General features: G+C 40.4%; 1 protein-coding gene across 1 annotated transcript; it reads right to left on the bottom strand.

Annotated features, from left to right (window-relative positions):
• Positions 1 to 4,232: 4,232 nt before the first annotated feature.
• neto2b (neuropilin (NRP) and tolloid (TLL)-like 2b) lies at positions 4,233 to 13,883 on the bottom strand (the record flags this gene model as incomplete). Its single annotated transcript, XM_083894267.1, has 12 exons — positions 4,233 to 4,673; positions 5,533 to 5,625; positions 5,716 to 5,846; positions 6,204 to 6,317; positions 7,177 to 7,303; positions 7,448 to 7,549; positions 10,171 to 10,298; positions 10,448 to 10,495; positions 10,659 to 10,907; positions 12,074 to 12,232; positions 12,997 to 13,053; positions 13,871 to 13,883. The coding sequence occupies 12 exons, from the start codon at positions 13,881 to 13,883 to the stop codon at positions 4,233 to 4,235; spliced, it is 1,662 nt and encodes a 553-aa protein (XP_083750393.1).
• Positions 13,884 to 16,106: the final 2,223 nt, after the last annotated feature.

Consider the following 16,106-nt stretch of genomic DNA (forward strand, 5'->3'; position numbering starts at 1 on the left):
ACATTGACTGGAAACACAGTGACACTAAGAGACAGTTGTTGGCACAGTGAACTGGCCCGAAGAAGACCGTCAGCCTTCATTCACTGAGACTGAAATCTAACACGCCCTCATTCTCTGACTGAAAAGGAAACAAAATGGAAGAAACAGACTCGTTAAACCAGCTAAGACTAATGTTTTATTGCAACTATATTCTATGTGATAAACAGAGTCACACAGGGACATTTCTCTGGAAAAAGAAGTGTGTTTTATTTATATGTACTGTTTAAATGGCAGAATTATGAGAGATATTATGTGATATATATGAGACCTTTTTTTTTTTTTTTTTTTTTTAAACCATTTGTCTTTTTACTGACTTGTTATTTAAAAGTGGGAGTGAACGCTCTGCAGGTTGAGAGAAGAATGGCATAAACACCACAGTCATTTATTTCTGTAATTTCAGAAGCAAATGGTGGTGGAGTTGACTCTCAGGAGCATGTGTGTTGGAACAGTGAGGAATGCTGACTTGTGACAGTCATGAGAAAAGGGGCGTGGCATCTGCTTTGTTATACCTGTGTGTGCAATCACAACTTATCTGGTCTCACACAGGGCATTCCCTATGTACCATCACACAGAGAACAGGCACAAAGATCACCACACTCTTGTGTTACAGTATTTCAAACTCCATGACTGTGTTTCAGCTTTTTTTTTTTTTCACTCTCTGTTAATGGTTGACCGACTGGTTTATTTGCACTCGCTCTTTTGCACTCGCTCGTTATGTTCTGTACTGTGATGTAATCTTCATGTTCAGTTATGACTGTGCTCATAATCATCAATATGCATTTGATTTTATTAAAACATAAGGGATACACTGCCCTAATCCCTCAAGTTACTTTGGCCCCATCCCAATACCTCCCCTTACCTTACATTTTTGCCCTAACCCTACATTTTCCCCTAACCCTACATTTTGTGCGTTCACGTGTAGGGTGGAGCAAGGGGAAATGTGATTTTCCCCTTAAAATCAACCCTCAAAATGTAGTGAGCTCTGATGCGGGCTTAAAAAGAAGTGGAAGATGAAATTACCCATGATGCTTTGCGAATTCAGCGAGCCGGCTGATATTTTTCAACAAAGATGGCGGCCACATCTACCGAGGAACATTTCCGTTGTAATATATTTTCGCAAATAAGCGCGTTACAATGTCGAATTGCGTTGGAATATGTTGGTTTGATATAAATCCAAAGGACCGCTGAGATTTGAACACTTATGTCAGAAAATAAGTGACAATTTATGAAAGCAGCTAGCTAACTAGCTAGCGAGCGGCTACCCGCCGAGCGCCCCGAGAGAGCACGCCCGCCACGCAGAGCTGCATGACGGGCAAACTCTCTCGAAGCACTCGGCAAACAGCCGCCAGCCAGCTCTGCTACATGTGGGTAGCTTTGTCAGTTTTTGGATGTGTGTACCGGCGTTCACTTGAACACGAATACCATGGTCAGATTTCAATCACATTCGTGACTTAGCGTTTACGAGAACGGCGTTGATGGAGAAAAACAAACAGCTGATCCGCCGGCATCGCACGTTCCACTGGTAAAATTGTCAACATGTGACGTAGGTTAACACGTTCGTTATGTTCACTACGCTAATTTGCATGTAGTGATGTCCCAATACCACTTCCCTCAACGAGGGGAATTTATGGTTGAGGGCACTCAAAACCAAGGGGAAATATTAAGGGGGAGGTATTGGGACGGAGCCTTTGTCTGTAATGTATAGTTTTTTTTCACTAAACTTGGCTTGTTACCATCATACATTCACCCCAACAGGGCCCACATCCAGGGTATGTGGACCGAAAGCAACAAAACAATTCATAAATGGTCATAAATGATGCGGATATATGACAAAAAGTTTGGTACTTTCCACATTTAAAGGCGTAATCTTCACATCTGTCAAGGTTTTGAAAGGAAGCCAATCTTGATAAGAGTCATCTGTCTTTTTTCACGCTCTCATGGAAACCTTTTTGCCAACCATCACAGCAGTATTTCGGATACATGTATTTAAAATACCTTGTTTTGCATCAAAATACTTCAATTTTTTTTTGTATTTTAAAGCTCCCATAGAACAGAAGTTCCAATTAACGATGTTTTTTGGTGGGTGTCTGCGCCATTACCTCATTTATGAAGCCCTGAAGGTTGGAAACCAACAGTTCAGCCACTGCTGAGAACGATGTGTTGTATTGTAATATCGGCTCGTTTCCAGCAACAAGGAGGTTTTTGACCATAAAACAAGTTAATGTGTGTAACTAGACCTCCATAACTAACTATATGTGCAACAGGACCACTCTATGTGAGCTTTAAAATACTGCAAAGTACTTTCTTTGAAACAACACAATGATATCACGAGAGCACAAAACGTGAGGTGCTGCTGCAGACGGGGTTAGGGTTCATCAGATCAGACAAAGTTGATTCAATTGAGCATTTATCTTTGAGATTCTTGTGTGCAGCGTAAAGATTTTGTGTTTGTCTTTGTAGAAGTTTAACCTGTGAATGTTGGCCGATCACTACCAAAGAATCACGTTTCAAAGTCGTTATCACTTTGAAATGACGTGGTGTCCTCCCATTTCATGCAGAGGAGTTTTGTACCTCAATGTCATTCACTGCTGTGCATTCACCTCAGCAACACAGGACACTGACAAGCTCATTCTCCATCACTCGCAGTAGATCTGGCTCATATTATGGGATATTTAAGCTACTTTTTTCAGTAGAAACATCATCATATAAGTATGTGTTATTGACACAATATTTACAGTGCACACTTTAAATTCCTTCTCCCTCTTTGCTTCTGAAATTTTATTTTTAGTACTCATGCTGCACCCATATCCCAAATTGCCGTGAGAATAAAACATGATAATTCATCTCCTCATGTGTTGCTGAGTCAAAGTTATGATTCATTTTATATCACTTTTTTTTTTTTTTTTAAATCAGACTGCCAAGGATTTGCTGACATAAGGATATCTGTGATATAAAATGAATCCTAACTTTGACTCAACAACACATAAAAAAACTCATTCTGTAAAGCCTGAAGATGTGACCTATAAACACACATCCCCAGGATGTCCATATAAGGAGTTGTGTATTATTCCCACGGCAATTTACCAAGTGTGTACCTGCGGCATGAATCATACATTTTGCCCCCAAAAATATTTAGAAATTCAGAGCACTGTCTGCTCCTCTTTACTCTTTACCTCTTTTTCTCGTCTGATAATTTAGTACCACTGTATATATAAAACCTTGATTTACCACATAGATAAGGGTTATATTTGGGCTGAGAAACTATGGACAAACCTGGCTGGGATGTTTTCCTCTTCTCTTCTCTTCTGTTTTTGTATTTCCTTTCCCTTTTATTAAATAAAGCCTAGACTTTTTCCCTCAGGACACTTCCTGTGTTGGACACACATTTAAAGTGAATTATTGCTTTCTGTTGGTGTTTTGGGTTGAATATGTTTTCTAATAAAAAACACTGACTGAATTAGCTGCACCTATATATATATATATATATATGTGTGTGTGTGAAAAATAAAACATCTAATTTGAAAATATCACATTATGAGTGACATAAAAACTGAATTTCATTGTTTTATATGAACTACATATAAAAATGAATGACAGCGTTCACTGGAATTCACCCTGTGAATGTGGGTTTTCCCTCTGTGAGAATGCATTATGTGCTCAGTGAATGACCTTTTATAAAGGTTCCAACTGGAACCCTTAGTGTTACCAAGAACCCTTTTAAAACAAATGGTTCCAGGTAGAACCTCAGTCCTTGTAGAAGAACACTTTTGGAACCCTTATTTCTCAGAGTGTATAATGACATTTTTGATAATCAGTATTTATTAGTACTTTCCTTGGCTATGTTTGTTAATTTAATATGATTGGTTTGGGCAAAGTCTGAACGATATTATCATTCATTTGTTCAGATGACTGGTAAGGGACCAGAATGCACCTGGTGAGTCTGTTATTATTATATATTTTTAAACCAGAGCAAGAGAGGCAGACAGGATTTCTTAATGGACGTTATGCTTCTTTCAGCTGCATAAGAATCACGAGTGGTCTTTTGATTCAGTTTAGTTTGACTTTTATTTTATTTTTCAACAAACGACGACTGCAAAAATGTAAATGAGTAAAGAACATTAATCAGAGAAGGTTAAACTGTGTGCGGGATTTTTTTCCTTTTGTATTTACTGTGCCAACCTTGTCTGTTCTCTTCAGAGGTCCATGGACAAGGATCTTTGCTGAGCCATTTCATAGTTCCCTCTGCGGCTTCCTGCCCTGCGCACGTACACATCATACCTGCCATCCTCCTCCTCCTCTTCCTCCTCCTCCATCACTCTGTCGTGCCGCTCCACTGCTCTGTCTGCAACACTGTGATGGCCCTGCATTCGGCCTGGTTTCATGCTTGGCCAACTCTTCTTACGCAGACTGCTGTTAAAGTCCCTGAAGGGAGGCAAGGTGCTGTGGAAATCCCCTCTGAAAGGAAGCAGCTCCATGGATCCTCTCTCCAGACAATGTGCATCCTGACTGGCTTTGATGGAGTTGAGAGAGCCACAGTGGTGCTCGCGTACACAACGTGAGGCTGATGAGGATCTCCTGAGCGCCTGCAGGGACTGCAGTTCTTCTGATAAATCCCCAAGATCCCCAGACATTTCCTGAGAAGAATAGTATTTCCAGTTTACAAAGAACTTGAAGACTATAGCTCTATTTCAATCAAGTGGAACGGTTCGGTCTGGTACAGTATGGTATATATTTTTTGAATTTCCAATGCAATAGAACCAAAATAACCAGTCCCCACCATTCCATTTTTTGGCACCTTTCCCTTAGGGTACCAAAGTAAAATGGTACGGTTGCAGCAGTGCTGTCGCTAAATACACCAGACTCCTCTGTTTAATATGGAGATTTTAGACGTTTCCCTGGTATTTGTTGGAGATTAACCCAGTCTGCATTATTTGGGTTGATTGGGTGTCGGACTATTGCTCAAGAAAGCAATCCGACCAATCAGTAGCCGGCAGTCTGGCGACGTCACACATGGTATCGCCTCAGCTCTCTTGGAACTTTGCAAAAGCAGGTACTAAAAAAAGTACCAGGTACCAGGTACTTTGCTTGTGGAAACGCAAAATAACGGCACCGAGGCGAGTCCAGTCGAGCTCTAAGATCAGCATGGGGCTAGACCGACACCCACGAAAGTCAGCTGATTGGGCGACAGAAAAATGCTACTTCCTAGCATTTGGTAACCAAATGCTAGGAAGTGACATTTTTATGGTTAATACATCCCATGGAAGTTGAAGTCATTTTAAATAGCACTCTACTAAAAAGAAGAAGAAGACGCAAATCAAGCAGGAAAATAAAAGCTGCTGGATGTCCTCCATTAATGTCTCTTGTGTTGGTGTCTGTTGTGTTGTGTTCAATGTCTTCCGTCGGGCACAGCCCACACCACACCCACCGAGTACCGTACCAAACTGAACTGTACCATTATGGAAACACAACAATCCATCACAGTACTTCACGAACCTTGTCTCTGAGGGTAAAAAGTTCATAATGAGGAGGGTCAAACTCTTCCTCGAATTCTCCCCGGTGAAACAGGTCGTTCTTTCGCACCAACACCTTCAAAATATCATTGAAAAAAAAAAAACACTTAAGTCTCTAATCTTGCACAAATGTTGTACTCGTGACATGTGACAGTGACTTTATTACCTTTTTTCGCGGCTGTTTGACCTGCACTAGGATGGAGATAATGAGTAGCAGCAGCACCACTCCAGTAGACACACAGATTACTGTTCCATGGGTTTTAGTAATCTGGTGAAAGAGACCTTTGCTCTTTTTCTCTGGATGACAGAAATGAAGAGAAGTGAAATATTATGTCCATTCAGAGGCTCTGAGGGAACATCAGTCATTTACTCATCGCCATGCCCATCAGGACAGCCTGTATCTTTGGCTGCCAGGAACAATTCAGAGCCAAAGCACTGATAGAGCACAGACATCTCAACTGACGGAGGTCAGTCAGAGCCACATTTCAACCTAAATGGCCACAGAAATCTCGAGGCAGAAATTAGGTTCCAGGATGATAAATAACAGATAAACTGTCCTTGCCCGTGAAAATCCTCAAGTAGACACAGCCAATGTGAAAAGTCATCAAATTGCACGATAACAGCAAATGTAACATTTAACATTTAAATATGTACCTTTGCAGTTGCTCTCATCCCAAGGAAAGACACAGTTTTGCACGCCGTTACACACCAGAGAAGTGTTGATGCACATGTTGCTGTGGCAAAAGAACGCACTGCCCACACAAGGTGCTGTAAATCAAAAAAACAACTCATATACATTCATACTGAGTCCTAATGTTTCATTTACTTATGTAACTCATTACAACAACATTTCTTTGTGTCCTATATTCAGTGCTAAAATAAACTAATAAAAAGAAAGTTAAAACACAAGCACAATCAGTGCAGGACATAACAAAGGCAATCAAAAGAAATGATCTGGAGGTGTAAATCTGTATATTGATTATCAACTGATCAAATAAAATGGCTGACAAATGTAAAAATGAAGCAATTTAAAGTGCATTTTTTAAATGTTTTAAAACTTTGTCAGCCAATTTCTTACTTTGGTGTAAACGTTAAAGGTGCCATATGTAAGAATTTGGCCAAAAACAGTTACTACATTCAAATTCAAAATACAGAGGTCTTTTAGGTTTTGTTTTCTGACGTAACTGGCAACCCGTGGTGGCTCGGCAGCTGAGACTCTACTGACATGATTTCAAAACATAAACATGATTTGCAGTCTGCAAAATATTTTGGTTGTACTGTTGTTGTTGGTGAGTTCAGTTTGTTATATGAACATTATTCCTGAGTCTCTGTGACATATTAGGAGGATTTTATGACCAGTTGCTTTAGATTTATTACATAATGCACCTTTAATGCCGAGATTTGTTCCCGGTCCTCTGAGGAGCCACTGCCCTGCATGTTTGCCTGCTCCAACATACCTGATTCAAATGAAAGGCTTGTTACCTTATAGTATGCAACTGGTATTTTACTCTGAATCTGTTTTACTGAATAGAGGTCACAAGAGAGTGCTATAATAAATCTGTCAGCAGTCATATATTCAAATTAAACAAGAGGAAACTGGTCCAAATGTCAGAGGTTGTAAACTCACGGTCCGAAAAGGAGGTGAACAGCATCCGGAATCGGCTGAGGCGGCTGGTCTCATCGGCCCACATCCTCACTACTCCCACACCAGTGTCCAGCATGATGTCATTAGCTACTGTGCTGCAAAACTTGGCCTGCAATAAAGCACACATCAGTGTCGAAAATGAAAAAAATGAAAAGCAGCATATTTGACATGGAAAGATGAGAAATAATAATAGGATAAAATACATTAGAACAACAGACTTCGATTTTATAATACTTCAAATATGACACGTTACCTTTAGGTCCTCAATAGCATTGCTGCCATCATAAACAGCCACAAAGTTTTTCTTGCATTCGTTTGAGTTTTCCATCTGGTATTCCAAGAATCGTAGGTAAATCTGGAAGAAGGGTGATTTATATTATAATGTAATTAGTTCATGCAGTCTTGGCAAGACAAGGCAGCTTTATGTGTACAAAACATTGAATTCACGGGGGCAATGTGCTTTATATACAAAAACAAAACAGTTCAAAGTTGGAAACAATGAAACGACCAACCTCTTTATACCAATACCACCTATTGAGCTCATAAATTACCACCATCACCAATGTTAAAATACAGTGGCGTAAAAAAGCATTAAATAAACGAGCAAAGTCAGCTAAGATAATTATATCCCTCACTTCACATCGTGGTATAGTGAAATTAGATTAAGATAGAGTGAGAAACAATGTAACTAATTATTATTATTATTATTATTATTAATAATTTATGTTTGTTACTCATTTCAAAATTCCTCAGCTCCACTCTGATCAAATACCCTGGTATAAACATGGTAAATGCTCTGTTTTAGATCTGCTTTTTCTCATCTTGATGACCACTCAAAGCCGCTTTACACTACAGTTTTGCCATTCACCCATTCATTCACACCTGTTCACTCACACTTTCATACAGGGTCACTCATCTTTCACACCCATGCACATGAGCAACGTGGTGTGGATTGTCTTTCCCAAGGACACATCGGCATGTAGACTAGCAGGGCCGGGGATTGAGGTGAAAGACAACTTGCTTTGAGAAGCATGGAATTGGACAAATTAAAGCACAAAGCATAATTTAGCTATACAATTATTAAAGGAGATATACCTTACATATACCTTATTTCTCCAAGTGAACCTAGTTCCCTGGTGTCTTAATGAACATGTCTGTGAAATACCATGAGGATGAAGCACCACAGCAGTTCAATCACTCTGCCAAAACAGCCCTGTTCTCAACACTCGCTTTTGAGTGCCCGTCTCTTTAAATGCAAATGAGACACAGGAAACTACGTCAGCGTCACTGAGGCTCCAGCAGCTAACAGCAGTTAGCATTTGGAAAAGCCATGATTTGCTGACTCTAGCCGGCACATTGCCTTCATATATAAAATGTAAATCCTCTGAGGCTGTAAGTTTGTGTAGAACTCTCTGCTGCACTGTGCAGCTAAGAATAGATCACTGAGCTGACTTCTGCTCTTCCAGATACTATTGCACTCACCAGCACTTTCGTTTGTTACAGACAAATTGAAGCTCCACGAGACAAAAATTCCAGGAATGTCTCATTGTGACGTGTGAGTCATCTTTTTTTTCACACTTGGTAGACTCATAGGGCCTCCAGAGTCCCAAATATAAGTATTAAAATGATTAAAAAATAGATTTTGCATAATATGTCTCTTTTAAAAAATGTACTGTGGAGCAAATAGGTTAAGATTTTTATTACAATTTTAAAGCAACACTACACTTAACCCATTGACGCCGGGAAAGCGGATACGTCAATTTTTGGTGGGTATAAGGGTTCCTCGTGACATTGTTTTGAAATGTCTTCGAGCAAACATGGAGGACTTTGACAGCGAAGGGTTGATTCTGTGATTTTGAAGAGTTTCTTGGCTTCAATGACATCATCGCTGATAACTTTGAACGCGCTGAACCAATCGACCAGGATTTATGGTTAAGACATAATTGTGTTTGAAGACGACGACGAGGTCAACGATAACGACGAAGAGTCTGAAGGTTTCGAAAGTGACGGGAGACGGAGAATTACCACCGTAATCGACGAAGTGTTTTGGATTTACCTGCAGATGCCACAGCGCTGTAAGCACTATCACTATCACACAGCTGTTCTTCAGGCCTTAATGGGTGTAATGGCTTGTTCGTATCCAATAAAACAAAAACAAACAAAACGAACCTAAGCCACTGAGGGGCTACGGCAGTGTGTACGATTAGTTGACGCGTCCGTCTTCTTCCGGGTCCAAATTAATGAATCACTAGCATCATATGCTGTCACCCAAACATTTATTATTCGTTGCGCTCTTAACAAATGAGCGTTTTGCATGCAAATCAAATAATGCTCATTGCTGTCACAACGCAACAAACAAATAACAACACCACGCTCATGCTGACGCTGTCAAAAAACTATATACCTTTCCACCTGTCCGCAGCACACCTGCCCAGTAATTACCTGCCGTTGGCTTTATCACTTTCCCTACGCCACAGCACGGAGCGCCACCTACAGTCGCACTCAGGAATTACATTGTAAATAAACAAACAGATACACATATGGATATGGCTCTAACAATGGGTTAAACAAACATATTTATGGGTCAATGATCAGTGATCAGCAGCATCAGTTTTTGATCTGATTTTTGTTTTCTTTTCATTTTAACTTATCTTCACAAAAGTTAAAATTTAAAGTCATTGAAATGATGCACAATAACTAACGTAAAAGTTTGATTTCGTGATTAAAGACAACATCCACATAAGCTGCAGACGGTTTTCCTCAACAGCTACTTTTTAGTTACTTTTTTAATACATTTACCAACCCTGTGAAGTCCTGTGAGACAAACTATGTTTTGTAAACTGTGGGCTATACAAATAAAGATTGATTGATTGACTAAATTACTACTAATAAATTGTACAAGATTGGATAGTTTAGAAGAAAAAAGTTTGGTTTTGCCCGATGATGATGATGAAATGTTTCCATCAAACCCCATACCCTGTTGTTTGTCGGTGCTCTTATAGTCCATATGCAGTCCACTGCCTGGTCCGGCTTCACTTTGTACTCTTCGTCCACCTGACTGGAGCGGATCAAGCCGTCAGCCCCAGATAACTCAAACTGGCAATCTGACAGGAGTGATAAGAAGGTGGAGATGCAGAGGAGGAAAAAGAAGATTAGGAGTGATGCTGAGGGTGAAACTGCCCTGAGTCTGCATGACACATTTGTCTAAAAATATCAAACTGAATGTATAAGAGAAAGTGTGTAATTGCACTACCTGGAATTGGGTTTAAAAGCCCTCCCACGTGCAGATGAAATTCAGGGTCTTTGAGGGAAACACAATATGACGGCCATTATCAGTGCAAACACAGGCTTTTGATTGGCGGAGACATTTGACTGAAGCCTCACGTAAGAAGATCACATGTAGAAAGAGTCAAGATGACGCAGTGAGAACATTGCCATTGAGGGAGCAATAGTGTTTTAATCACCTGCAGTAAAGCTGTACTGGACCTGGAAGCCCGTTCCTTCCAGCTCTTCATCGCTGAAGAAGCGGATCCACATAAAGCGTCCACTCGAGAGGACAAGCCCCGGACTGGCTGAGCCACAGAAACGATTGATGAGTGGAGAGAAGCTGAAGGGACCGTCGCGCACCTCGATGTGGTCAAAGCGACACTCGAACGATGTCTCCATGTGGAAGGTGTCGTCAAACACAAGCTCTATTCTCTGGCGGGGCAGAGCTGAGGGAAGCAAGGAAGTAATTCAGGAATATAATCGTGCCACAGAGTGATGAAAACATGACTTCTTTCAGATTTCCCTGAAGGTTTTTTTTTTTGTTTTTTTTTTGTTTTTGGGCTCAGGACAGATATGTGCGCAGTGACAACACAGCCTTCACGATTCATGATAATGAAGATAGTTTTGTGCAGAAAGAAAATGTAACCACTGCTCAAAATACATTTGTCAGACATTTGTTACCAAGACAGATAACATTAACACATCCTAATGCCACCAACTCTGAATTTCTGCGTTCAAGGGGATTTTTCCAAACACAACTTATTCTTGCATGGAGCTGGAGATTATGAATTATGATTACAGTGATGTAAATGTTGTGACTGAAATGGTAGATAATTGAATTTCTCAAAGTCAGACGAACACATCCAGATAATCCGGTTCGGGTTCACTCCAGAAGAAGCCAAAATACGGAGGAAAAACGTGGTGAAATCTTTGGACTGACGAGAATGAAATATTTTAACTTAGAAAGACTCGACATGCTAACATGTAGCCGCCAGCTAAATGTTGATACTTTTTTTAGTGTACCTAGACCGGAAGTTCTAATTAACGCTAACAATGTTTAAATAATGAGTAGCAGTGCATCCACTGTTCCAGAGGGGGGAGCTGTCACTTCTGGGTATTGGCCAATCACAAGACAGTTGGGAAGGCTCTACGCTGGCTGGCCAATCACAAGACAGTCTGTCTACTCGGGGTGAGATTTCTGTCTGAAACAGCGCGGTTGACAAGAGCTTCAATAAGGACAGATTTCTATCAGCTAATTTACAGCAACTAGGAGGTTTTTGACCATAAAAACAAGTTCATGTATGTAAGTAGACTTCCATAACTAACATATATGTGCAACAGGACCACTCTATGTGAGCTTTAAATTTTAGGCCATGTTGAATCCCTCAAGGCTAATTAATAAAACAACTTTTAAAAGACAATGTGAATGTTTTCGCTCGATATCAGAAGTTTCAATTGCTAATGTTAGCTCTTTAGCAGAAGTTGTAAGAGACAGTCTGTGCATATTGTCCATTAAGCAGAGTCAAGTATTAGCAATTCTAAATGCTCTTGGTAACCACCGTTATTGAAAAATCATGAGGTGACTTGCACGTCGTCACATACTGCTGGTTACCTTCCAGTACATAAAGGCACTCCTTGTTGGGCGGGTAAGTTTTTGGGTAGTTGGGGGAGCTGAAGGTGCCGCCATCTGTGTTTCGGACCCAGTTTCCACAGTGATGAGAACGCTGCGGCCACTGAGAGGGTTTAACTCCTTTAGATCCCGAACCTCCATCTACGTATGAAATGACAAATCAGACGTATCATCCTCACAGAAAATCACATGTTACCACATCAAGATGGTCCACATGTACAGGACAGACCTGAAGCTTTGACCAACTGGGAATCTGAATAAACTAGACACAGTAAATACTTATCAGAGACAAAAGGAAGGACATGTACATTATTTCACTTTTTTCACAATTGCGAAATCTCAGCAAAATGCTGGTGAATCTGTGTAAGTGATCTCTGACTCCAAAAAGTAACACTACATCATTGTAAGAACACGTCCGTGTTGAAGTCTGTGGGAAAATGAGCTCTTCTCAGTGGAACGACATCAGTAAATATTTTCCTGACTGAGTTCATGGTCTCAAAAAGCAGTTTCAGGTTTTCTTCAATAGAACATGAGGTCAATGTTATGAAGTATGGAAAACAGACAACTCATGGACACAAACCATATATACAGTATTTTGGGTGTTCTCCTGAAGCCAGCAATGAAATAAGAATATATTGATAGGCCACAAGGGGGCAACTCCACTGGTTTCATAAAGAAGCGTCTGGAAAATGATAATATAACTTCAGGTTATTTACAGAATCTATAAACATTTTTCCTGAGGATTTAATGGTCTCAATCACTAGTTTCAGGTTAAACATGATGTCACTTTTTGAGCTGTGTTCCCATTTATTGCAAAAATAAAGCAGGGCCAGTGTGCTTGAATGTATGTGTTACACACACTGTAGTACTTCTGTCAAAGGAGATCAGTGAAGGATCCGTCTTACCTTTAGTCTTCTGTGCTCGAGCAAATCCCTCCTCAATGAACAGGAGAAACATCCAGACTGTAAACAAAAAGAAGAAGAAGAAGCCCAGAGAGAGTGAGAGGGAACGATCAGGGAATCACAGGAGTGGGAAGATGGAGCTCAGCAGGATTTGTCTGTGCTTGTTCTCTCCTCTGAATCCCTTTATAGACATAACACAAGTGTAGAGTTCAAAACCAGGGATAGATGATTGCTTCCCACTTTTTGTTTTGTTACATTTAGTTTACAATCTGCTATGTAGACTGTTGTGTTGCTGTGCACGGGCAAACTCTACTTCACGCAGTCATATCTTGGTCCACATTTGTGTCCAAAATATGACCTGAATGCAGAGTCCCTTTGAGTTTTCTCCAAAGTGGCAAACAGACATGTCAAAATGTCAGACAATGCAAATGTCGGAGGAGCACAGAGAACAGCACTTCAAACGGACATTTGCTCTGTTTACAGCAGAAAAGCAGCTGGTTTTCCAGAGCCGAGTTAGCTCCAACCAGCTAACTTTGTAAGGAGGAACCTGAGCAACAGACACCAGGAACATAGTCAACCGAGTACAGTTCCCTGACCAACAAACAGCTTCTCAAAAAGACATTTACATCTTTCAAGGCATAGACTGTTTAACATTGCGAGCTTACACACAGTGTTGTTGTTATGTGTAGATTTAGGTTCATATGATGTTCACAGCGATCCTTGCTTTCAGCTCTAAATGTGCACACTTCTAACCTCTCATCTCATTTTGTTCACAAAGAAACACAGCAGCCATGCACTCAAGAAGCCATTTTGATTCTGCCATCATGTTGTAGTTTCTTTGTCAACCACCATCTTCATTTGTAGTCTACTGCTATACCTGACTCTGCCATTTGGTCTGTCTCTCTCACACACACACACACACACACACACACACACACACACACACACACACACACACACACACACACACACACACACACACACACACACACACACATACAGTTACGTTTAGTAGATACATAAATAATGATTGGTCTGATAAAATCAGCACAAGTGTGAATATTGCCACCCTCTTCCAACTCTAATTGTGATTGATCAATTATTAAGGTAATGATTAATCATAATGCAACATGGTAATAGGCTTAAATCACAAGGTTCTGGATTAATGCTTCATTCAGAATCGATTGTTTCCCTCTGATTGAGAGGAGTTGGGCCCCCATTCAAATAACCAATCACATTTGAATTAAAAAAAAACAAAAAAAAACTGTACAAACTGATTAATTAATGGAGTGTATCTCTTGTAAATGTCTAGGTTATTAATTCATACATATTAGAAGTGACAGACATAGTCAGACACGTTAAAGTGTGCACATGTTTGTGCCATAGTGATTTTGAGCTATAGCCTATATTCACATTGACATTATTTACACTGAACCAGTGGCAAACAGAATAATGAACAATACTTCCTGTATGTATCTCTTCAGGACCTTTAAAACACTGACCTTGTCAGGACCAGTAGTCCCCATGGAGACCAAAACCTGGTCCTAATGAGGCACAACCTCATTTCTAAAGGATTGACTAAAGTTAAATGGTGTGTGTGCGTGAGAGAGAGAGCGCGCGCTTCGGGAGCTGTTACTTCAGCACCACCATAGATACACTTTCAAAACAAAATAATTACTTTGGCTTTTTCCAAACTTCGAAACTATAATTTAAGCAGTGTGAATATTGAGCCAAAGGAAGACAAAATCGAATTATATTTATTATTATTACTATTATTATTATTATTGTTATTATTATTATTACTATTATTATTATTATTATTGTTAACCCATCTTCATCTTTTATCACTCGCTCTTCTCCGGACACAGAGGTAAAGCCTAAAGCATGAACGAGCTCACTCACCTACATTCATCCTCTCAGCTCAAGTCCGTTCTCTGCTTGTTGATTTCAAACTGCAGCAGCTTTGTTCTCCTCGTCACATCATCACTGTCACGGATTAACACGTATACACAAATGCAAACTTTCACCATTTCATCCTAAATCCGACTGGTGAAGATGAGAGAAGCTTTTGGCGTGAAAAAAGAAGAAAAAAAACTTCTGATTAATCGTCGGACTTCCCCTTTAAGAAAATAATAAATAATCCGCTGTTGCTGCAGAGCGGAAGTCTGCGCCACTTTGATTCGTGTTCTCTCACAACAGCTGATCTGTCTGCGGACACTGCTGGCTCTTTAAAGACTGAGCTCAGTTGGCGCGAGAAGGGGGACGAGCTGGTGCGCATGTGCAGAATCATACATGATTAATCACACTGATTTCTATTTAATTAGCAGGTTACATACAAGCGCACGCTCTCTCTCTCTCTCTCTCACACACACACACACACACATTACATTGACTTACATCATAAAGTCGATTTCCTGGAGACTTACTCCTGAATCATAACGAATATTGTCTCAACCTTAAGTTATGTAATGGTGACTTGATTTTCGTCCCATAAAGTGACTCAGTAAACTGATTTAGGTCCCCACAACATGAGTATTACCTGGAACACACACACACACACACAGGTTTGTGAAGCTATTGTTCTCAGGTCACTGCACTGACCTCCTTTCATTTGGACAGCCTAAACAAAGCCGTATCCCTAAACCTTAACCTAACCGCATTTCAAACGTTAGCCCTACGCTTAACCGGTTCCTCAGAAATGAGGTTGTGCCTCATTAGGACCAGGTTTTGGTCTCCACGAGGACTACTGGTGCTGACAAGGTCAGTGTTTATGACAGAGAAGGTCATACAGAGGTAACAAAACAAAAGTATTCTAACACTAATGCAAATAATCAGAGGAAATGAAGTGTCCTCACAACCATAGATAGACATACAAGCACACACCAGTGCCAAGTAGCTCAGTGAGTATAAATCCGTCCCACATCGCGTCCCTGTGCATTTCTTTGCAGTGCAGAGAACAGTGAACATTCACCGGGCTCTTCCGTTTCATCTTCCCTGAAGAACACACAGTGACTGCAGCTGCAGACAGATGAAAAGAGGGGAAGCCACAGGCTTTGTGATGCAGGTACATGTGTGGAAACTGAGGATGGCACAATATTATGGCTGCTTTAATG

Source organism: Microchirus variegatus, assembly GCF_963457635.1.
Source record: "Microchirus variegatus genome assembly, chromosome: 8".
In the NCBI taxonomy this organism is placed as follows: domain Eukaryota; kingdom Metazoa; phylum Chordata; class Actinopteri; order Pleuronectiformes; family Soleidae; genus Microchirus; species Microchirus variegatus.